Source organism: Saprolegnia diclina (genome assembly GCF_000281045.1).
Source record: "Saprolegnia diclina VS20 unplaced genomic scaffold supercont1.42, whole genome shotgun sequence".
NCBI classification, from domain to species: Eukaryota; Oomycota; class Saprolegniomycetes; order Saprolegniales; family Saprolegniaceae; genus Saprolegnia; species Saprolegnia diclina.
The window spans coordinates 250393-271936 of record NW_008246109.1 but is presented as its reverse complement, the minus strand read 5'-3'; the positions used below and the strand labels follow the sequence as shown (position 1 = coordinate 271936).

The window sequence follows — 21544 nt, the reverse complement described above, 5'->3', positions numbered from 1 at the left end:
TGGAGCGCACGAAAATGAGCGATGTCGACGGTTTGGGCGACGTAGAACAAGACTGTCCGAGTTGAGCATGCCCAATAGCGTCTACACCTTCGCCTCGGGAGCCCTGCTCCACTAGTACAGACGTCGTGACAGTCGCTTTCACCACCACCACACCACGCTCGATTTGACCGAATCGGTGGTGACCATCATTCGCCATGGCGAGACGATCTGCGCTGGCGGGCTCGACTGTTTTTATTGGTGGCAAGTTTCCTTTTCGGTGTCATTTCGGGCGACAATTGCGCCAGTCGCCTCGTGACCGCTCTTATGTTCGCGCCGTCGCACTAAAGGGGAAGTGGGGACACAGGAAGAGGTATGCCTCGACTAAGATCAGAATAAGGGAACCCTTTCGGCCTACACTGGCCGCTTTACTGGTAGACAGCACAAAACGCGAATTGTGAGCTCACAGGTCGAGGGGGCTAACACAACATACTAATACAAGTGTAGACTATAGGCAGCATGTCCATACCATCATTCAAATTTTATAGCAAAGGCGACAAACCCGATCTATGGGGACGACACGCGATCTTCAACTTGAAACTGTCGTGACTGGACAGCGTGCCACGTCATAGGCGCGTCGGGTGTCGGATATACCGGATACGCCAGAGCGTATCCGGTGACGAGATCTTAGAGGGACAGTGGCGCGATGGACGGCCCGCCGCCGTATCAGCTCGAGCTCGAGCACGTCATTGGGTACACGGGTCGGTCCAAGGACACGGTCCTCGCGCACCCGAAAGACCCGGACGCGTACTTTACCTGGTACGCCGCAGCTTCCTCGCCATCCTACTGACAACGATGGTGCAGCATGGGCGCGGCAGTCGTCATCTCGCGCGTCTCAGACACGCACGCGCAAGAGTTTCTTCGCGGCCACGACGAAGAGATCTCGTCGCTCTGCATTTCGCGCTCGGGCGTGCTGCTCGCGTCCGGGCAGCTGCCGTCGACCAAGCGCAACGTACGCATTCTGCTGCGTTTTACGACTCATTTGCGTTAGGGCGCGGGCGCGGCGATTGTCGTTTGGGACCTCTACGCCAAGTCGGAGCTCTACCAGCTGCACGGCTTCTTCTGCAAAATCACCAAGCTCGCCTTCTCGCCTGATGACCATTTCCTACTCGGCGCCGGCGCCGACGGGTCGGTCATTCTCTGGGACCTCCGTACGTCCGAGGTCGTCGTGACGCGGTCGTACGGGACGCCCGTCACGATTCTCAACTGGGGCAAAGTCGAAGAGAAGACGCGCCGACCGAAGTACACGCTCATGTTTGCGCACTCGAGCCAGCTCATTGTGAGCGAGCTCTCGTACGACATTGGCAGCATGCAGTACAAGCTCGAGAGCTACCCGTGCGCGATGCCGTCGACTGGTATGGTCCGCGAGTACCTTGCCGCGTGCATGACGCAGACCAACGACACGCTTCTCGCGGGCACCTTTGCCGGTTCACTCTTTTAACGTTGATGTCGACCGGCACATCTCATGTTGCGTAGGCGAGCTCGTCGTCTTCAACGCCGACGCCCGCGTCTTCAAGTGCACAATACCTATTTCGTCCAACGGCGTGCACTCGATCGCGTGCTGCGCCGCGACGGGCTACCTCTACGTTGGCGCGGGCGACGGCGTTCTCAAGAAGCTCGTGGGCGACCACTCGGACTGGAACCTCGTCGGCCAAGTGGCCTTGATGGGCGCCATCTCGGGCTTGAGCGTGACGTGCGACGGCGCGACGGTGCTCGCTGGTACGTCGGCCGGGAAGCTCTACCGCATCCTCGCCAGTGCAATGAGCGTCGAAGAGCTCGCTTGCAGCCACTTGGCGCCCGTGACCGCCTGCGTCTTTGACGGCCACTCGAGCGAAGCGTTTGCGTCCATCTCGCACGACGGAACGCTCAAAGTCTGGGACCTCTCGTCGTACCGCGTCAAGGCGAGCGCCGCCGAGAACGTCCAAGGTCGCTGTGTCTGCTACGCTGCAAATGGGGCGTTCCTTGTCTCGGGCTGGGCCGACGGCTGGCTGCGCGCCTACGAAACCGCCTCGGGGGTACTCGTATCCTACATGCCCGCTTGGTGTTGAATCACAGAACGTATAGCACAAGCTGTGGCACATTGCCAACGCGCACCGTGGCGAGGTGACGTGCATCGCTGCCAACGACAAGTGCATCGTCTCCGGCTCGAGCGACGGCGGCGTCAACGTCTGGTCCGTAGCGACGCGGGAGCTCATATTGCAGTTTCACGAACACAAGCGCGGCGTGACGCAGGTCACGATCGACTTGGTCAAAGCCCACCACGTGCACAGCTGCGGCCTCGACCGGTCGCTCTTCTTGTACGACCTCAAGACGCAGCGCCGCGCGGTCGTGCACCAGGTGCGCGAAGGCGCGTTCCATGCGATGAGCCAGCGCCTCGACAGCGAGACCGAGATCATCACGGGCGGCGCCGACGGCCGGCTCCTCTTCTGGGACTGCGACGTTGCCGACGCCGTCAAGGTGCTTCAGGACCCGAACCGAATGCGCGTGCTCGCACTCCAAGTGTCGCCGTCGGGTACTACGATTGAGTTGAAGACTCGTCGAATGAAAGCTACTTAGGACGCTTTGTGGCCACGGGCGGCGACGACTGCCATCTCAAAATCTACGCGCTCGAGAACGACGCGCTCATGGCCGTCGCCCTCGGCCACTCGGGCGCGATCAACCACGTGGCGTGGAGCCCGGACGAGCGTCAGATCGTCTCGGTCGGTGTCGACTGCTGTATATGCCTCTGGAATTTCTTCCTCGAAGACGAGACCCCTCGCTATTAACACGACAATATTGAGATGATTCGGCCGCTCCTACCGCAAGCGAAGGAGAACGTTTTCTGATCACGACGTTGCTCGTGCGTCGTCGGTCTTGGGTGCTAGCCGCGAGCGCACGGTGGCCATAAGAACGCTCTGCAGCGGCGTGTGCAAGCTACTCGGCGTGTCGATGCCGCCAGCCTTTTTGTAACGTCTTTGAACCTACGTGGCAGCGCGACGACGCAAGGAACCCACATGAAAAACAGGCCGCTCAGTATCCGGATTTGCGCTGTTTATCCGGAATTCCGCCGGCGCGGCGACTGGTTCATTGTTGAAGATGGCGTTCGTCCGTCAAGCGCTCCAGCTCCGCCGCCCCATCCGCGTCTTTGGCGCTCGCTTTGCCGTACGCCTACCACATACGAATTAGCGCGCTAATTCGTTCCATGTAGCACCAGTATGCGACGACACAGATCGGCGCCAGTGGCACGATCGAGTCGCGCTTGGTCTACCGCGGCAAGGACGGCTCCGTGCTTTCGCCGTGGCACGACATTCCGCTGCGCCCGGCCGGCTACGAGCACGACACAGCCATCTTCAACTTTATCAACGAGATCCCGCGCGGGTACATTGTCCTCTTGCCAGGCATTAGGCGCTTCATGCTCATGTCCATGCGCTAGCGACCGCGCCAAGATGGAAGTTGCGACCGACGAAGCGCACAACCCAATCAAGCAGGACGTCAAGAAGGGCAGCTTGCGGTGCGTTCTTCATACCCCATTGGCCTATATTCCTATGAAAATGATAGTTTCTACCACTTTGATTCGCTCGTCAACTATGGCTGCATCCCGCAGACGTGGGAAGACCCCGCGCACGTTGACGAAAGCACGCGCTACGGCGGTATCTGCATTCCTTTTGAAAGCAGCCGTGTTGACGAGGAGCTGGACAGGCGACAATGACCCGATCGATGTGGTCGAAATTGGGTCGCACGTGGCCGCGACGGGCGACGTGTACCCGGTCAAGGTGCTTGGCGTGCTCGGCATGATTGACGAAGACGAGACGGACTGGAAGGTCATTGCCATCAACGTGAACGACCCGATGGCCGCCAAGCTGGACGGTACAGTTTGTGTCATTTCGGGATTTCTCGTAATTTTCCGACATTTTTTCAGATTTGAACGACGTGCTCTTGCATCTGCCCAACACCGTGCCCTCGATCCGCACGTGGTTTCGCGACTACAAGCTGCCGGACGGCAAGCCACCGAGCCAGTTTGCCTTTGACGGCAAGGCCATGGACAAGGTTTGTCCATTCTCTCTCATTCGGAAGCTACATGACAAAATGGTAGGCGTTTGCGATCAGCGTCATTGAGCAGACGCATGCGAGCTGGAAGGCGCTCGTGTCGGGCTCGACCACGTCGAGCTTGTGGACCAAATAAGCGGCCAAGTAAACCCACTTTGGCCATCCAGTATAGGTCCCACCTTGCGCCACAGCAATGCGATACATCGGGCTCATCGTCACGGTGGCGCCGTTGTTTGTCCTTGCGTCATCAGAGCAGCGTCGAGACGTGGCCGGGCCCTGTGCAGTGGCAATCACAGTGTACAGGTCGCGACCAAAAGCCATGGAGCTGTCGAGTTGCTGCGCCGTGTCGGTCGACCACCGCACACAGCTAGGATGGGAGCTGCCGTCGAGCAGATGCAGTGAGTGGGCAGCATGGCGCTCGCCTTTCAAAGGCCAAGTCCAAATGCTATCTATGGTGTTTTACCATTGTTCCTACAGGACCTAGTACGGTGACGTCTGCAGCGGCTCCTCGGACGATCTGGCGGCAAAGAAAGACACGACAATATACGAATAAAATAGCAGCGCATCGTTCTTTGCAAGTTTACTTGGTGACAACCTCTTCGGTCTGGCTCACGATCTCGTCGCGCGTCGTCGTCTGCACGATGAACTCGGCGTCGTCCTGCGAGTCGTAGCCGTCGGCGAGCGCAATGTACGCCGCGCGACGGGACGCCGCCGCCGCCTGGCGCGCCATAAGGCGGCTGCGGAACGTATCCACGAGCGCCTGCTTGGCGGCAATCTCGGCCGCGATGCGCTCCTTCTCGCGCTGCTTGTCGAGGTCGTTGAACTTCTTGCGGTATTTCTCCAGATTCTTGAGCACGTGCTTGTACTCCTTGTCCGAGAGGAGGCTCTTGGGGCGCGGGCGCCAGATGAACTGGTGGAACATGTCCTTGCGCTTCTCCTCGAGGAGCTTGCCCTGGAAGCTCCAGAGGTTGTAGCCGTTGTCCATCGTGTACTTGGCGTTGAAGTTGTTGATGGGCTGGCACACGGCCGTCGTGACCACACGCCCACTCGGGTCCCACTCGAGGTGCGTAAATTTGAAGTGCTCCTGGATCGACAAGCTCTGCTTCTCATCGACGTCCCAGAACTCCATGATGCCGTTCATGTCGCCGAGACCCGCGAGCACAATGTTGTTGCCGTACGGCGACCAGAAGAGCGCGTTACACGTCTTCTCGGCCAGCGTGTAGAGCAAGGTGACTTCGTTGTTCTTCTTGCCGCCGTTGCAGTCGTAGAACGACACGGAGAGGCGGGTGGCGGTCTCGCCGTGGATGACAGCGAAGCGCGAGCCCTTGGGCTCCCACGCAAACGCGCGGATCGTCTCCTTGATCTCGAGCATCTCGACCGGCACGAGCGCCTCGCCAGCGCGGAAGATCTCAAAGTTGGTGAAGAGCGTCTTCTTGGACTTGGAGTGGCGCGTGACCTTGACGCTGAGGAACTGGCCGCTCGGGTGCCACAGCAATTGGCACTCGGAGACGTTGAAGAGGTTCTTCTGGCGGATCTCACGGCGCGACGGGATCTCGACGAGCGAGACACGCGCGGGCGTGTTGCCTGCCTCCGGCGCCCAGTAGGCGAGCGAGGCGTTCCCGGCCGGGCACCAGAAGAAGTCCTCGACACCGTCGGCCTTGAGCGACTTCTTCTCGAGGAGCTTCATCGACGGCAGCTCGTAGATCGTGATCGCGTCCTTGTTGCGCCGGGCGACGTACTTGTCATCGGCCGACCACTTGAAGGGCGTGTCGAGCACGTTCGGGTTGCCGCCCATGCTAAACGCGCGAAGGAGCTTGCCGGACGCGATGTCCCAGACCATGATCGAGTTGTCGCCTTCGACGCCGTTGGCCGTGATGAGGTAGTTCTCCTGCGGCGAAAAGACCGCCGTGTTGACGTGCTTGTGCGCAAAGCGAGCGACCTTGTCCCACGAGTCGCCGCCCCAGAGCGCGATACCTTGCGGATGGAACGTGTGAGGTACGTGCCGGCAGGGCTCCACTTGACGTACTGCGAGCACCACTGCTTGCCCGAGCTCTTCTCGCGCTCGCCCGCGTACTCGAGCGTCGGCCGGCCCTGGTCGCTCCAGTGCAGCTCCGTCTCGGTACCGTAGCGCAGCACAAACATGTCGCGGCCGCTCGGGTCGGCGAGCCACGTGTTGAGGTTCTGGCGCGGCGTGAACGTCGGCTTGGTCGGCGGCGTGTACGTGTCCGGCACGTTGGCGTACTTTTGCATGTCGGCGTACAGGCAGACCTGGAGCGTGTGGCGCTTGTCGAGCGCAAAGTTGTGCAAGGTCGTGATCGCCTTCTTGGCGTCGGCCTCGGTCTCAAACTCGATAAAGAGGCAGCCAGCCGTCTCGGGGGCCGCGCCTGCCTTGGCCGGAAGGTACGGCATGTCGATCGCAACGACCGGGCCGATCTGCGCCACGAGGCGGTTGAACATGGCGAGGAGCTTGTCGTACTTGGCGGCTGTCACGACCGGCGCCTTGTCGACGACGATGCACGTGGAAAAGTCGTGCGTGAAGGCGTCTTTTTCGGCCTTGAGCGACGAGACGTCGAAGGTCTCGCCTTCGTCGTCGGACATGTACTCGCCGAGGTCCGCGGCCTCGGCGCGGAGCAGCTCGAGCTTCTTGGCGAGGGACGGAGCCATGATGGAAAATGGGCCAAACGGGCGACGACCAGTGACCATCCCATAGCACTTCGCGCAAGGCCATTGGCTGAAATTCATGCCATTTCTTGGGAGACTAGAAACACGCAATTGTTGGGATTTGATTGGCATGACAAGGGCGATCGAGGCGAGCAACGTACGTCGGGCAGACTCGCATCAACGAGGCGATAGCTAGCCCTGCGCGACAATGCTCCCTAGTTAGTGAGAGCGACGCGCTTGCAGCCTAGACCTCGATGACGATTGGTCAGAATACCGGTATACTGGCTGGGTCGATTGGACATTTAGTAAAACTAAGAACTTGGACGACGCGATGGCTTCGTACTGAGAGCATCTTGGTACTAACTTGATTGATATACTATTACATGATTCTATGGACTTTAGCGTCTGTTGGGTGCTATGGTAAGCTCGAGGCGCGACTGCAAACGCGCTTCTTGGGCTCAATGTCGAGGAACGCGCAGAGAACGCTCGTGACGTGGCGGAAGCGCGGGCACTTGACGTCGTCGGCGTGGAGCACGCGGAGAAGCGAGTCGAGGAGTTCTTGGAAATGGCGGAGAAAGATCTGGAGCGTCTCCTTTGTGTGCACGCTGCGCAGCATGTGCCACCACGCGGCGAGGCTGCCGCTCGACGCCGGTCGGTCAAAGTTGTGGTGCAGGTCTTCCCAGAGCCAGACGCAGACACCGGGGCACGCGTGGCCCGCACCGAGCGCATGCAAAAGGTCCATCTTGAGCTTGAGGAACGCGGGCCAGTCGCGCTGAATGACGTGCGCTGCGTCGTGGTGCGTGACCCGGAGCACGAACGCAACGTCTTGGTCGCGCGGACTCGCATCCTTGTGCGGTACGCTCACGACCGCGCGCTGGATGCCGACGCGCGTGTGGTTGAGCGCACTCGTCGAGACGGGCGGCAGCATGGCAGATCGAGTGAGTTGCAGAGTCCACGTCTCGACTTCTCGTTTGCATGTAGAGGACGACGCGAACGAGAGACGGGCGCGGCGGCTGTTGGCGCCCGCGACGTCGACATGGACGCACGGGTGGTGCCGAAATTTCGGCCAACAATTACTACTGACATTGCTCATGATCAACAAACATTTGATGGACTCTGGCGTCTGGAAGGTCATCCCGAAACCGAGTGAGTCTGCAACATCTGTCCGACGGTTTCTGTCTGACGAACTCAAATTGAACCTCAGGAGGCGCGTGTACCCATCGCTCGTCTTGCGTCGTCCTGAGCAACACCACTTTTGAAATGCAAAATCGATTGTAGTTACACGATGCAGTTGGTACGCAATGGCACGAGTCGCCTATCTCTTGAGGTGGCTGACGTACTTGAACGTGAGGTAAATGCACACTTGGAGGATGACCCACATGCCCGCGAGGACGAGGACATAGTACCAGCGGTCGTCCGGGTTGAACTGGAAGTTGTTCTGGACGTACTTGGCGACGGTAATATCCGTGCCGTTCATGCCGAGCACCTTGGCGCACGCGTTGCCAGTACCATCGTCGTTGCAAATGCCGAGCTGCGAGACCGCGAGCGCGCGGAGCGAGTAGCTCGACGGCACAATGTACTGGATCCAGCTGTACCAGCTCTTCATGCCCGGGTACGGGAGGAGGAAACCCGAGAAGAGGTTGAAGACGCACGAGATGGCACCGACGGCCACGTTGGCGACCTTGGTGTTGGGGCAGAGCGCGCACATCCACTGGCCCACGAACGTGCACACAGACGTGTAGAGGAAGAACGTGAGGAGGAAGAAGAAGAAGTAGCTCGAGTCCCAGCCGACCATGAAGAACTCGAGGACGACGAATGTCGTGACGGCGACGATGAGGTACGGGATCTCCGAGAAGAAGAGCGAGAGCGAGTACGGGAGCGGGCCGTAGTAGTTGGACATGCGTTCACGGTAGAAGACGGCGCGCTCGAGGCACGTAATGTCGAGCACCGTCATCAAGTGGATGATACCGATGAAATCCATACTGTTGTAGATGAGGCCGACGTGCGACTTGATCTGCGCTTCCGTGATGCGATCGAGCTGCCAGAAGGTCGTGCCAAACACGATCGCAAACCACGGGAACGACGCGAGGCGCACAAAGTTGTACGACGGCGACCGCCAGTACGTCTGCATTGCCTTCCAGATGCACTCCTTGAGCTGGTTCTTGAGGCCGGTGGCCATCGGCGTGTAGTTGACGGTCGAAAAGGCCACAAAGTCGGGCGACGGCTGGCAGAGGTGCTGCGTCTTGGCAAAGTTGCGCGCGCCGAGCTCGCTCTTGGCGTACTCGACCGAGTAGTCCTTGGTGTCGCGGCCGATACCGGCACCAGTGACTTCAAGCATGTACGTCGCCGGGTTGTACTGCGGGCGGATCTCCTCCGTGCCGGGGATCGACACAAAGTACTCGAGCAGCTTCTGCGAATCGCGGCCAAGCTCACCGAAGTAGGCAGTGAAGCCACCGCGCTGGAGCAAGAGGAGCGAGTCGAAGAGCTCAAAGATCGTGATCGAGGGCTGGTGGATCGTGCAGAGGACCGTGCGGCCCGTGCGCGCAATCGACTGCACACCCTTCATGACAATCGTGGCCGAGCGTGCGTCGAGACCCGACGTGGGTTCGTCCAAGAAGAGGATACTGGGGTTGGCCACGACTTCGACACCGATCGTGACACGCTTCTTCTGCTCGACCGAGAGGTGGCCGACCTGCTCGTTGATGATACCGTTGAGTTCGAGCAAGTCGAGCGTCTCCGTCACGAGCTTGCGCTTCTCCTCGTACGTAATGTCTTCCGGAAGGCGGAGGTTGGCCGAGAACCAAAGCGCCTCGCCGATCGTGGCCATCTCCGAGTGGATGTCCATCTGCTCGCAGTACGCCGTGATGCGCGAAAAGTTGGCCGGGTTCTTGGGCTCGCCGTTGATGATGATGTCTCCGACAATGCGGCCGCCCGTCTTGCGGCCGGCAATGACGTCCATGAGCGTCGTCTTGCCGGCACCCGTGGCGCCCATGAGCGCCGTCATCTTGCCGGGCTGGAAGTACGCCGAGATGTTGTTCAAGAGCTGGCGCTCGACCTTGGTCGGGAGCGTGACGTAGTAGTCGAGGTTGCGGATGCACAAGTTGGCCGGGATGAACGAGAGACCGTCGTTCTTGGGCGCCATGTCCTGCTTGACCATGGTACCACCCGGCGTCTGCACTTCAACGTACACCGAGTCGTCGTCGTCCTCGCCGACCTTCGAGCCGCCCGAGACACCAAAGCGACGTTCGTAGCGGATGAAGTGGAGCACGAGCGTGTTGAGACCCGTGAAGAGGAAGTAGTACGCAAGGAGCACAATGATGCCGTACACAACGTACTCGGTGCCAAACTGGGTCATCTGGACGCTCTTGAGGTTCGCAGCGCGGGCTTCCGGCGTGTAGTCGCCGTTGCGGAACTCGTTGACGACAACAGCGCGGAGACCCCATGCGAGCGGGTTGAACCAGAACATCCAGCGCCAGTACGACGGGATCAAGTCGGTCAAGATGATGTTGCCCGAGAAGAGGAGGAAGAAGCACACCGAGAACGCCGCCAGCGTCTGGCCAATCGTGATCGACGGCGAGATGGAGCTGAGCATCGTCATGTACGCGCAAATCGCGTGCTGGAAGCAGACGCAAATGACGACAAACGTCACAAACGTGCCCGCGTTCGGCGAGAGACCCGACATGAAGTAGAAGAACGTCGTCATGAGCAGCGAGACGGCCAAGTTGACGGGCATCTGCACCACCGACTCGGCGATCGTGTACGAGAGCGTGCGGTAAAAGTTGCGCGCGCGCTGCTTGTAGAAGATCTCACGGAGCGCGTACGCAATCGTGATCTGCTGCCACGCCTGGCGCTGGAAGACCGCGCACGAGAAGAAGAGCATGCGCAAAAAGTACTTGGTGTCGGCCTGGTAGTAGATGGCACCCATGCAGAGACCGACGATGATGGCTTCGGCGAGCTTGCCCCAAAGGAGCGGCTTGTCACGGATCCAAAGCGTCTTCTGACGGCCGAGGAGGAGGAGAGTCGACGCGAGGAATGGGAGCGCAAACGGCGACGTCTCCTTCGTGCGGGCAATCGCTGTCACCGACTTCATCTTCTCGAAATCGGCCTGGTCCTGCATGGCCGCGACGTTGAAGCCGTCGTTGATGGCCTTGAGCGACGTCTGGTACATCTCCGACTCGAAGAAGACCTTGCTGTACTCATGCGCGTGGATCGGGATCGCGCGGTTGCGGTCTTCCGGGAGGAGGTACTTCTTGCCGCGGCCCGACGTGACATCGATGAGGAAGTCCGCCGGATCGGTACGGAGCGGGCAGTAGAAGCCGAGGTTCTCAAAGTACGGCAAGATCGAGGTACGCGGGCCGTGGTACACCAAGTGGCCTTCGTTCATCATGATGATGTCGTCAAAGAGCTCGACGACTTCGGGCGTCGGCTGGAGGAGCGCAATGACGACCGAGCCGCCAAGCGTCTTGGACCACGTGCGGAGCGACTGCACGATATCGTACGTGGCGGCCGAGTCAAGACCGGTCGAGATTTCATCGCAGAGGAAGACCGACTGGCCACCGACAAGCATCTCGCCGACCGTAACACGCTTGCGCTCACCACCCGAGCAACCACGGAGAAGCGCATCACCGACGACCGTGTCGGCGCAGTTGCCGAGACCGAGGAGGTGCAAAATCATTTCCGTGCGAAGCTTGGCGACCTCACGCACTTCTTCCGGCTGCGACTCGGGCGACCCGTTCAAGCACATATCGGCAAACTTGAAGGTTTCGCGGACCGTGAGAGTCGGGCAATGGTTGTCGCGCTGGTCGACAAGGCCGACAATCTTCATCGGGTCGACTTCCGTGCTCTTGAGGCCCGAGAACGTAATCTCACCGCCAACTTCGCACGCCTTGTTGTTTTGGAGCTTGCCCGCGAGCGCCTTCAGGAACGTCGACTTGCCCGAGCCCGGGTTGGCAAGAATAAGCGTCATGGTGCCCGGCTTGATGATACCGCTCATCGGGTGCAACACCTTTTGCTCGTAGAAGCGCTTCTTGACCCACGGCGTGAGCATGCGCGTAAAGTACGAGCCGACCGTGCCCTGCTTCTCGGCCAGCGTCATCTCGCGCGCCTGGACCGTGTAGCTGAGGTTCTCGAAGCGGACCTCGGGCGTCGCCAGATGCATGTTGACCTTCTTTGAGAGGTGCTTGTACTTCTCGTAGAAGCGCTCGAGGCCGCCCTCGAGCATCGTGTCGACGCCATGGCCCGCATGGAGCGTCGAGTAGACGCTCATGCGGTCCGAGGCCACCGTGCGGTACGGGTCCTGGACCGAGCGGAAGTGGAGCGAGTTGTACACCTCGGGCAGCTGCTCATTCTCGGCGTCGAGCAGCGGCTGCTTGTGCTGGGGCTTGGACATCGCGATGGATATCGTCGGCTCGGCAAATTGGACAATGAACTCGACCCGAGATCCGACCGAGATTTCATCCGATACAAACACCAAGTACAAAAGCAACGCGGCCGGTCACCGCAGTTTCCATACAATGTGCAAGGTATTTTAATGCTTCGATATTACCAGTGCCACGGCCACGTTCAAGATCGAGGCCCATTTTAATCACCAAAGTATACATATGCAAGGTAAACGTTCATTGGTTTGCGCATTTTATTATGCAAAATATTCCAATCCGCTTCGACCAATGAGAGCCGAGAGCGGCTTCTCATGCGGCGCCAAACCTATGGCGGCGAGCATACAAACAAAAGTTGAAGCGGGTTTGGTGGGGCTCCGCTGGATCTCGCGGATACCTCGGCGCCAGCTGTAATGGGCGAGATCCGGCGACAGCCACGTAGAAGCGATGACACGCACGCGATTTTATTTTACATCTTGGTTTTTGTATGCCTTGGACAGCGATGGACCGTGACTTACGCCGTCCCCACGCACCAGTATACTGAAACGCAGAGCGGGCCGAGGCTGCGATACGCGGCCACCCGAATTTAATGCGTGTTCCCAACAGCGGAACATCAGCTTGGATAGAAACACCAAGGCACGGGCAAAAAAGCGCGCCCATTTTTTAAACGGCATGTCGGAACTTGGTCCAAAAGGCCGGAACGGCAATGGGTGCCTTCAAACGACAACAAACTCGCGATCGGAAGCAGTGAGCTTGCATTTGCAGCCCAGTGATCGCAAGACGTGGGACAGAGGAGGCTTGAACGGTGGGTGGATACCCGTAGACGTGCTTCAGATAGCGTTGCGTGGAGAGGATGATTGCCAAGCATATTGTGTCGCCGACGTATATACCACTGGGCAAGCCGAGTAGCTTTTGCTGCGGCGGCGAGATTGGCTTCAACGATTCACACACGACTCCGTTCAGCACAACTTTGCGTTAGTAGGCATACGCACATTGGTAACCCACTGGACGCAATGGTGACGACCGCATATGCAGGACCTATGTACTGGACCGGCGACATCGCTGGCGTTTCGTGGCGTGCTGCCGACGATTTCGTGTAATGCCGGAGTAGCTAATTCGTGGCTCTGGCGCGCGTCTTGGGTGAGCTTCCCAGTCGGAAGCCGCTTTGCTTGCCCTTCCACGTCAGATCCGCCTACAGTGTACTTGGCTGTGGACAGGTCCGACCACGTTCCGCCCTTCAAGTCCGGAACGCCAGTCGTACGGACGCGGCGCGGAGCTCCGTGGAGCTCCTTACATCCATCCTACTATTGGCACCTCGAAGCGACGCCCCCAAAGACGTCTCTTGCACTCGTTGCTGGCGTCTCGAGTGTGGCCGCAGTCGATCCTCGTCGGTGCTTGCTACTCTGTGACATGGTGTGGATAGCGGCCCAGCGCCTTCCCAACACATAGAAAATCCGACTTCAATGATCAAGACCGTGTCCCTGGCGCTGGCGTCACGAGCGCGACAAGCCAGGAGCTTTTTGCTCCGGCACGGGATCTGCACGAAGCTCAGATTCAACGCCTCCCAAGCACCCAACTTTAGGCTCATATACTTGGCTATATGCAACTCTTGGTGGGGATTGCGTCCCTTCCCAATACCCGTGCGTGGATTACCTTTTCCGCGCCCATTCGTCGTCGAGAGAGGTAGCTAGCTACTCCCGATCGAGTTGGCTTTGTGCTCGCAGTGGAGCGCCAGTCGACGTAACTCGCATCAGGTGCGCTGGCGCCAGCACGCCAGCGAATTGCGGCCACCGAACGGCTGCCTTACCAGGTCCACCGTGCGTGGCACCACGGTGACGACACGGAGCACGAAAAGGAGCGAGTACCGAGAGACCAGACCAATGCAGCTCCGTGCACGTGCCATCATGCAGAACGATGCACGAGTCGTGCTGGAGATTGAAGCGTGCGTTCCGGTGCGGACGCGCAAGCGAGAAGACGCCGTCGACGACGCCATCTCGGGTCCAACCATGGGTCAATAATAAAGTATTATTGACCCATGGGTCCAGCCCATTGAGATTCGACGACCGGTCTTGTCGGAGCACGAACCGCTTCATACAAGACCCATCTTCAACCACGCGGCGCTGCCTAGCCCCACGACGGAACATACAAAATTTGGCTTCAAGCAAGTGCCCGCTATTACGTCGATGGCGCCACCCAGCCGCTCGTTCTCGAAGCCCAACAGACGACGGCGTTGGAACCCAACATGCGATCTTGAAGAGTCCGGAACATCAAAAACCAGGTCCGGGACCTGGCCTTTCTTTCCCCAGGATGCCAGCCATTCCGTCACAAGACGAGCTGAAGCGCTTGAGGAAGGTGTTTTCGGTACTGGAGCTGCTGATAGGAGGCTTCGAGGTTGGAGGTTGGTTGCTCCTGCTGTTGCCGTGAATCGGAGGGAGCGGTCATTGGTGGGTTATCATTTGGACTGCAGACAGAATGTACCCACGATAATGGTGTGTATCCACACAAGACAGACCATGCTTACAACAAGCAACACACAGATGCGGCGATCAGACGCTGCGGCCTTTCTAGCGTCAATGGCAAACTGGTCGACACAGCCATTCAAACACTATTTAAGTACAAAGTGCTCGCCACTTGGACTTTTAAATAGTGTACGTTCCGACGCTAATCGGCAATGACGACGACGGCCGAAGCCGTGGTGATGCCGGCGGCCGCGCCGCAGTCGCGCGTCGTCCTCGCCGCGACCAAGGACGAGTACTACGCGTCCGAGCTCCTTACGCAGCTGCATGACGTGGTTGAGAAGCTCAAGTTCTGGGGCCGTGCAGGCGGCGGCGGGGCGGCGGCCCAGCTCTCGATCGACCCCGAGCTCCAGCTCCTTACCAAGTTCCTCTACTTGACGATGACGGGTGCCACACACACCTTCTGTAAATGACTTGGCCTTATCGTATCACAGGGTCTCAAACGATGGGCGAGGAGTACTGCGACATCTACCGCGTCGAGGGCGAGCGTCCTCGCATGCTCTCATGGACATCGACCTTCTCGTGGCTGCAGCTCGCGACCGTGCTTCCGTACCTGCAGCAGCGATCTAGCTTGGGCTGGTCAAACCTCCGCCCTGGTGAGGCGCAGGCGCGGCTGCAGCAAGCTCGTCGCCAAGCCCGCGAGCGCCTGCAGATGCAAACCAACCAGCACGCTGTCGTGTCGGCGCCGACGACGCCCCGCCGGTACGTTGTATTGCGCTCTTCAACCAGCAGTCTCAACGCTCTTGGGTTGCAGAGCGCCGTCCAAGGTCGACAAGTTCCTCGCGTACCTGGACGACCTCGTGAAGCGGGCCAAGGAGATGGCGCAGACGATCGAAGCCCGTACAGGGACGTCGGTGACGACATGGATGCAGGCCGCGGTGGCTGTGCACCTTGCGCTCTTCTACCTCCATGGGCGCTACTTTGACATGGCGAAACGCGTGGCCGGCATCCGGTACATTCTGACGCGCAAGCTGGACGCGCCCCACGCGCAGTTTTCGATTCTGGTAGCTCACTCGCCACGAGACACTTGTTGGACGGTGCGTCGCTAGGGCTACTTGATTCTATTGCGACTCGCGCTCTCGTCTGTACTGGGTCTGTCGGCCTGTCTTCGAACGCTCCTTGGCGTCGAGGTTGCCCCGCGCCGCCTCGACCAACACCGCGTCCCGTCCGACGAGTCGCGACCTACTGTCACGGCGCAGCGCAAGTGCGCACTGTGCTTGACCGAGCGTAGCCACCCTGCGATGACGCCGTGTGGTCACGTCTTTTGCTGGGAGTGTATCGTGGGCTGGTGCCAAAACAAGCCCGAGTGCCCACTGTGTCGGCAGCTCGTGCAGCCCCAAGACGTCAAGTGCATCTACAGCTACAAGTAGTCGCGAAAGCCCGAGCAAAAGGCCTCTCGTTCTCTGTTCTTGGGTTCCTCTAAGCTCTTATTCCCGGTATGTTGGACGTCATAGGGTAGGCCACGACAGTAGACTTGAGTCCCAGGGTTGGCCACGACAGTAGACTTGACGGCTACGGTATGGGCTAGCATTAGAATGGCCAGGCCCTGGGCTCTGCGTTGCTGACTCGGCGGTTGCTGTACGAGTACGACTGCAGAAGTTCCCGTGAGTTTGTGTCTCAGCGACTGACCGCCTCGTAGACGATGTACAGAGCCATTATAATTACATGAGATTAGTGCTTGCGCTGCTTCTTGGCCGGCTTGGCCGAGGTACTCGTCGTCGGCGCCTTCTTGGTCTTCTTGGACGCCTTGGACGCCTTTTCTTCCGTCTTGGTCTCCTCGACGTCGGTCTTCTCCTCCGCCTTGCGCTCGTTCAACGCCTTGACGTACACCTGGTCGGACGACAGCGCGTGGTTGATGAAGCGCCCCGCGGCCTCGGCGTCGACCTTGACCTGCGGGCCCTTGGCTACAGGTGCATGCTCGTTATGCAAGGCGGCGAGAAGACGAAGTACACACCCATCTCTTCCGAGTACTTGATCTTCTGGACAAAGCCCTTGACGCGGTCCAGCTCTTGCTTGACTTGGGTCTGGCGCAGGTCCTTGGACGACGCGCCTTGCGTCTTGAGCAAGACTATACATCAATGAGCTTGGGCCATGCATGCAGGATAGGCGCCTACTGTAGAGCAGCGCATTCACCGAGTAGGCTACGAGGAAGAGCCATGAGCGTGATGGAGACAAGGTAGTAGCGTACCGAGGCCGACCTGGAGCTTGGCCTTCTCGATTGGCGCCGCGTTTTTCGTGAGCTCATCGACCGACGCCTTGGTCAGCGGCGCGAGGTACTCTTCGATCGCGCCGAGCGCGCTCGTGACGTTGGCGAGGTGCTGCTCGGCCATGGTCGGATGTATGATTGGAGCAGAGCTTGTCCGGATAAATCCACCAGCTGTCGGATACATGTTTGCCATACTTACCATAATTAAAATCGGGTTAAAAATGGCAGATCGGTGGGATTACCGGTACCGGTTGCCAACGTCGCGACACGCCGCGACGTTCCACGCCACGTTCGGAAACGTGGTGTTCCACGCACCACCATGGCGCATGGGTGCACGAAGTTTGCGATGCTCGATCGGTCCGGCGGACGACTGGCGCACGGCTACCGGTATTACTCCGATCACTTGGCTGCCATCCATTCTATTCCATGGCCGCCTCTTTGCGCGTGCCACCGTGCTCAGCACAAGGAATTTGGACGTGGTATCACGAAGAAGAGCTGCTGCTCAATGCAGTAGCGAGCTCTGGGAACGAGCTATCTTTGTCACGGCCCGTGAGGCTCCTCGCGCGTCCGCCGCCACTTCCATGTCGGCCGCCACTGTCTTGCTTTGCTCGGCTGCGAGTGCAGAGGTACAGTCCCCGCTTCATCAGTTGCACCACGAGCAACCAAGTCATCATTGCAAGCGATCTCGTGCATGGTCATGCGAGTCGTCGTTGGTGTCGTCACAATTCGACGAACGTCGCGTGCTAGTCCGTGGGTGACCAGGGCACGAGGAAGGAGCTGCCCGCATCGAGACATTCAGCACCACCACAAGCCACCCCACGTCACTTGTGTGATGTTATCGATCTCATCATACATCCTTGCAGGGTGTAGCTGCACACCTTGGCGCACGACGTCTAGCTGCGCCAAGAACGGTCCAAGCCTGTTCCGTGATGATGATTTACGTACCGGGTACTGTTGCAGTATTACCGGGTTGGTAGAGGCATCGGTAGCTTTGACGAAGCCAGCTTTGGTTTGGAAATGCAAGTATCTTCCTCATCAAGCACGATGCTGTGAACCGCCATCTGATACGTTCGTCGCAAACTGCTTCCGCGGTCCCATCGCCAGGTAGTCGAACGACCGACTAGACTTCCGAGTTGACGCTCGTGGAAGCTTCTCGCCTCATTAACGACGCAGCCCAAGTGCCACGTACTCGTATCGCTGTCCCATCTTGTGCGACCAGATCCAACGACCAGCACTCTGCGTGTTTCTCACGTGAAAATCGGTTTCGATTTCTCACGTGCAAATCACGCACCCATCGACCGCAAGGCGGTGCTGCCTCGCGCGTCGCCATGCACTCTATCGCAGGACCCGATCATTCCCACGCTCTCATACTCTCGTACTCTCAGGCTCATGCTCCCGCACCGTGCTTCGACCTGCTTGTGCGAAGAGAGAGAGCAAGATGGCAATCACATTTCCCACACGAAGGGGTAGGGCTTCAACCATTTGCGAGCTTCTTGAAGCGCTGGTCATCGACTGAGCCTCAGAGCCCAAGACGCCAGCTACCGCACGCAGCAGCAGCATGACGCTTGCCGACAAGTTCAACCTCGAGAAGCAAGTGACGTTCTACCTCTCGTACCATGCCAACCCGATCAACGTTTACATCCACCTCGTGTGCATTTGGCCGCTCCTCATCACAGGCCTCGCGCTCGGGAGCTGCGCGCCGCAGTTCGCCGACAATGCGTTCTTAGCGCCGTACGGCCTCGCCGAGTACGTGACGTTCGACATTGGGCTTGTCGCTATGGTCGTCTACGTGCTGTGGTATGTGACGCTCGACCCGATCGCGGGCTCGGGCGCGTCCATCGCGATTGTCCTGCTGCATGCGCTGACGACGGCGTGGACGCAGGCGCATGTAGCGCTGTATGGCGAGACGCCGTGGCGCCTCCTCGCTGGCATTCACATTGGCGCCTGGATCCTCCAGTTCATCGGGCACGGCGTGTTTGAGCGCCGCGCGCCGGCCCTCTTTGACAGCCTCGACCAAGCGCTCATCACCGCCCCGCTCTTTGTCGTGCTCGAGATCCTCCTCCCGCTCGGGTACCGCCGCGAGATGCACGAGCGCGTCCAGCGTCAAGTCCAAGTCAACCTCGCCGCCTTCCACAAGCGGGCATAAGCACAGAAAATGAACCATACAATACATGCCATTGCGAGACACTGCAGTTCTAGGCGGCGGGCGGGCCGTCGCCCAGCACCACGGTGGCTGTGTGGGCCACGACGAGGTGGAGGAGTGCGTTCGTGTACGTCCGAGCTCGTTGCTGCAGGAACGGCAGCATCGGCGCTGCGATCACGCCACTGGCGACCGCGCGGTCCAGCGCCTACAGCAAGCACATTGCAACCTTCCTTTTACACGGTAGAGATCTTATAGCAAGCGTACTCCGTCAATAAGGCGGCCAACAACCACCGGCGCGCGCAAGTGCGGCGCGTACGTCGCGAGCACCCAGACAAGCGTCGAGAGAAAGGGCAGTGCGAGGTCACTAGCTACAGCATGAGACGTCTCGAATGAGGTAGCCGACTACCGAAACGCGGTGTCGTCCATGGGCGTGCCGTGCACGACGGTCGACGCGACCCGGCGCCATAAGAGGACGTGGGCGCCGTTCCAGTGTCGGCTCGTCGCGTCTGGCGCGTCGATCACTGCGTCCTACAGCGTCGATTGTGGCATCGTCCAAGCGCAAAAGGTCGTACGAGCCAGCCTTCGTACTCGGCGGCGGTCGCGCGTGCCCATAGATCGAGGCGCCGGTCGACTTCGTTGGCCTAGTGCAAGGAGGAGCGATGGTCGACAGGGCAGTGTCGCGGAGCGTACATTGGTCGTGGCGTTGACGCGCCCAAGGCCGAGGACCTCGTCGAGCGTGCGCTGGAGCGCGGCTTGCACCGATGTCGGCCGCCACAGCGACGGCATCTCGGCTGTCGTCACGTCGGGCAGCGACAGTTGCCAAATCTACAAGACAAGGCTACGTCTCCGGAATGACGGGTGGGAAGACGTACGACGTTGGCCACGTCCTGTGCCGGGTGCTCGGCCGTGAGCGACCACGGAACGCCTTGCAGCATCAGAAGCAACTGCGAGAACGCGTCGTTCGGATTATCGCGCGTGGTGTCGAGACCGCCGAGCACGCGCAGGAGGTTGCCCATGAGGCGCGACGTCGACGGCTGGTCGCTGTTGGCCGGCGCCGGCGGTTGCGCCAAACTCGTGTGCAAGCGCCGCGCGTACGGGCCCATGGCCTCAAGGAGCGACGCCAAGTAGGCCATTTGCCGCGCCGATTCGACGTCGTCGGGCGTTTGGTTGACGACCCATGCGAGGCGCTGCAGCTGCGCCGAGACGTGCGAAAGCGTTTCGCCGAGCTCGATCGCGCTCTCGACGAATGCAGCGTGGGACGAGGGCGTCGGGTGCAATGCCGGGCGCGGCAAGCGCGCCGTCTCTTCGCGCCACTGCTGCGCTTGGTGCAAGAGGGCGGCGTCGTCCGGAGGCGAGGGCGCGGGCGCGGGCTGCGGCGAGAGCGGTAGCTGGATAAAGTGCATCGATACGTACGGTGGGCGCTCGCGACCGACGTTTTCGCTGGCTTCTTCGTCCCCGTCCGACGGCGACGGCGTCGGGCTAGGCGGGCTGGAGGCGTGAGGGCTCGGTGCAGCGGCCGGCGGCGGCGCCGTCACGACGTGGATCGTGTCGCCGTCGACAAAGTGGTACGCGGCGAGGCTCATCTCGTCGTGCAGGAGCTTTCCCTTGTAGATGAGGCGCTGGGCCGCGACGGGGCGCTGCGTAGACGCAGCGATCTCCTCCTTGAGCGCGAGGACCGTCGTCACCAACGGCGTCGTGAGCCCCATCGTCTCCTCGTGCATGAACTTGAACGTCACGTGCACCTCGTCCATGGTGATGAGAAAAGTGCGGCCAAGCTCAATGCGGGAGGGGGCCAATAAAACGGCGCCGTCCGACTTGCCTGGCGGCGTCTATGGGCTGTTAATTAACACGACGTAATATTTCAAGCGCTCTAAAAAAGCTGAAAACATTCAGGTGGGCATTGCAACGAGGGAGTTGCCCCAGAGTGGCTCCTCCACGGCGCCAGTGCTCTTGTTCCAGTAACCGAGCCGCACACAGTGTCGAAGCGTCAACTGCTGCTGGAGGTTGTACCTACTGGACAAGTTATCGTAATACTCGTTCGCAATATATCGACTTGGGTTGTATTTGTTTTGTATATATATTTACACTAGAGACCAATTGCATGAGCGGTCTTATAGTGTAGCGGTCATCACGTCTCCTTGACGTGGAGAAGGTCCCCGGTTCAAGTCCGGGTAAGACCACACTTTTATTGGCGATGCATTTGAAATGGTTTGTGGAATTCCCATTTTTTTTGGGGGCTGTGCGGTCGCCGACTAGTACCAGTATGCAGCGCTTCCATCGTCTCTGAGCCTGTTTTTTCGCTGGCTTGTGGTAGTGCAAAACCTTGGCAGCTCGGCTTGACCAAGGGAAATATGAACTGCCGTCTTACCTGTCTTACGCAACCATGAAATGGATCGGAGGGACAACGTCGGGCGTCCCACGCAAAGCAGAGAGGGACACGAACCGCGTCGGCGTCAAATCACCTTTGAACAGCGCTCGCGAGAGGATTTCAATCGATTCCATCGGTGCCGATTGACCGTCTTCTCGCGAATCGAAAATGGAAGCGAAAAGAGCAAAAGACCGCTCATCTGTCATCCGAGAT

General features: G+C 59.4%; 9 protein-coding genes and 1 non-coding gene across 10 annotated transcripts; 5 read left to right on the top strand and 5 right to left on the bottom strand.

The window, feature by feature from the left end:
• Positions 1–649: 649 nt before the first annotated feature.
• SDRG_11522 (hypothetical protein) lies at positions 650–2853 on the top strand. Its single transcript, XM_008617563.1, has 6 exons — positions 650–795; positions 841–988; positions 1028–1463; positions 1513–2051; positions 2101–2548; positions 2593–2853. The coding sequence occupies exons 1-6, from the start codon at positions 683–685 to the stop codon at positions 2799–2801; spliced, it is 1893 nt and encodes a 630-aa protein (XP_008615785.1). The 5' UTR covers positions 650–682; the 3' UTR covers positions 2802–2853.
• Positions 2854–3111: 258 nt separating this feature from the next.
• On the top strand, positions 3112–4641 carry SDRG_11521 (hypothetical protein; the record flags this gene model as incomplete). Its single annotated transcript, XM_008617562.1, has 7 exons — positions 3112–3177; positions 3224–3393; positions 3449–3526; positions 3574–3665; positions 3715–3882; positions 3935–4062; positions 4109–4641. 7 exons carry the CDS (start codon positions 3112–3114, stop codon positions 4196–4198), a joined length of 792 nt encoding a protein of 263 aa, XP_008615784.1. The 3' UTR covers positions 4199–4641.
• A 1-nt stretch (position 4642) lies between these two features.
• Positions 4643–6726, bottom strand: SDRG_11520 (hypothetical protein; the record flags this gene model as incomplete). Its single annotated transcript, XM_008617561.1, has 2 exons — positions 4643–5980; positions 6037–6726. The coding sequence occupies 2 exons, from the start codon at positions 6724–6726 to the stop codon at positions 4643–4645; spliced, it is 2028 nt and encodes a 675-aa protein (XP_008615783.1).
• A 342-nt stretch (positions 6727–7068) lies between these two features.
• Positions 7069–7695, bottom strand: SDRG_11519 (hypothetical protein). The gene has a single exon (XM_008617560.1). It carries the CDS (start codon positions 7649–7651, stop codon positions 7139–7141), a length of 513 nt encoding a protein of 170 aa, XP_008615782.1. The 5' UTR covers positions 7652–7695; the 3' UTR covers positions 7069–7138.
• Positions 7696–7976: 281 nt separating this feature from the next.
• Positions 7977–12137, bottom strand: SDRG_11518 (hypothetical protein). Its single transcript, XM_008617559.1, has one exon. It carries the CDS (start codon positions 12110–12112, stop codon positions 8039–8041), a length of 4074 nt encoding a protein of 1357 aa, XP_008615781.1. The 5' UTR covers positions 12113–12137; the 3' UTR covers positions 7977–8038.
• Positions 12138–14723: 2586 nt separating this feature from the next.
• Positions 14724–16106, top strand: SDRG_11517 (hypothetical protein). The gene is made up of 4 exons (XM_008617558.1): positions 14724–15001; positions 15049–15316; positions 15369–15618; positions 15664–16106. The coding sequence occupies exons 1-4, from the start codon at positions 14770–14772 to the stop codon at positions 15982–15984; spliced, it is 1071 nt and encodes a 356-aa protein (XP_008615780.1). The 5' UTR covers positions 14724–14769; the 3' UTR covers positions 15985–16106.
• Positions 16107–16215: 109 nt separating this feature from the next.
• On the bottom strand, positions 16216–17012 carry SDRG_11516 (hypothetical protein). The gene is made up of 4 exons (XM_008617557.1): positions 16803–17012; positions 16729–16755; positions 16569–16682; positions 16216–16518 (listed from the first exon to the last, which is right to left on the bottom strand). Exons 1-4 carry the CDS (start codon positions 17002–17004, stop codon positions 16286–16288), a joined length of 576 nt encoding a protein of 191 aa, XP_008615779.1. The 5' UTR covers positions 17005–17012; the 3' UTR covers positions 16216–16285.
• Positions 17013–17043: 31 nt separating this feature from the next.
• Positions 17044–19008, top strand: SDRG_11515 (hypothetical protein). Its single transcript, XM_008617556.1, has one exon. The coding sequence runs from the start codon at positions 18379–18381 to the stop codon at positions 18964–18966; it is 588 nt and encodes a 195-aa protein (XP_008615778.1). The 5' UTR covers positions 17044–18378; the 3' UTR covers positions 18967–19008.
• Positions 18977–20746, bottom strand: SDRG_11514 (hypothetical protein). Its single transcript, XM_008617555.1, has 6 exons — positions 19836–20746; positions 19654–19788; positions 19536–19604; positions 19370–19491; positions 19228–19327; positions 18977–19168 (listed from the first exon to the last, which is right to left on the bottom strand). Exons 1-6 carry the CDS (start codon positions 20712–20714, stop codon positions 19016–19018), a joined length of 1458 nt encoding a protein of 485 aa, XP_008615777.1. The 5' UTR covers positions 20715–20746; the 3' UTR covers positions 18977–19015.
• Positions 20747–21070: 324 nt separating this feature from the next.
• Positions 21071–21143, top strand: SDRG_11513. The gene has a single exon. It is a non-coding gene; the product is annotated as a tRNA-Val (tRNA).
• The last annotated feature ends 401 nt before the right edge of the window (positions 21144–21544 follow it).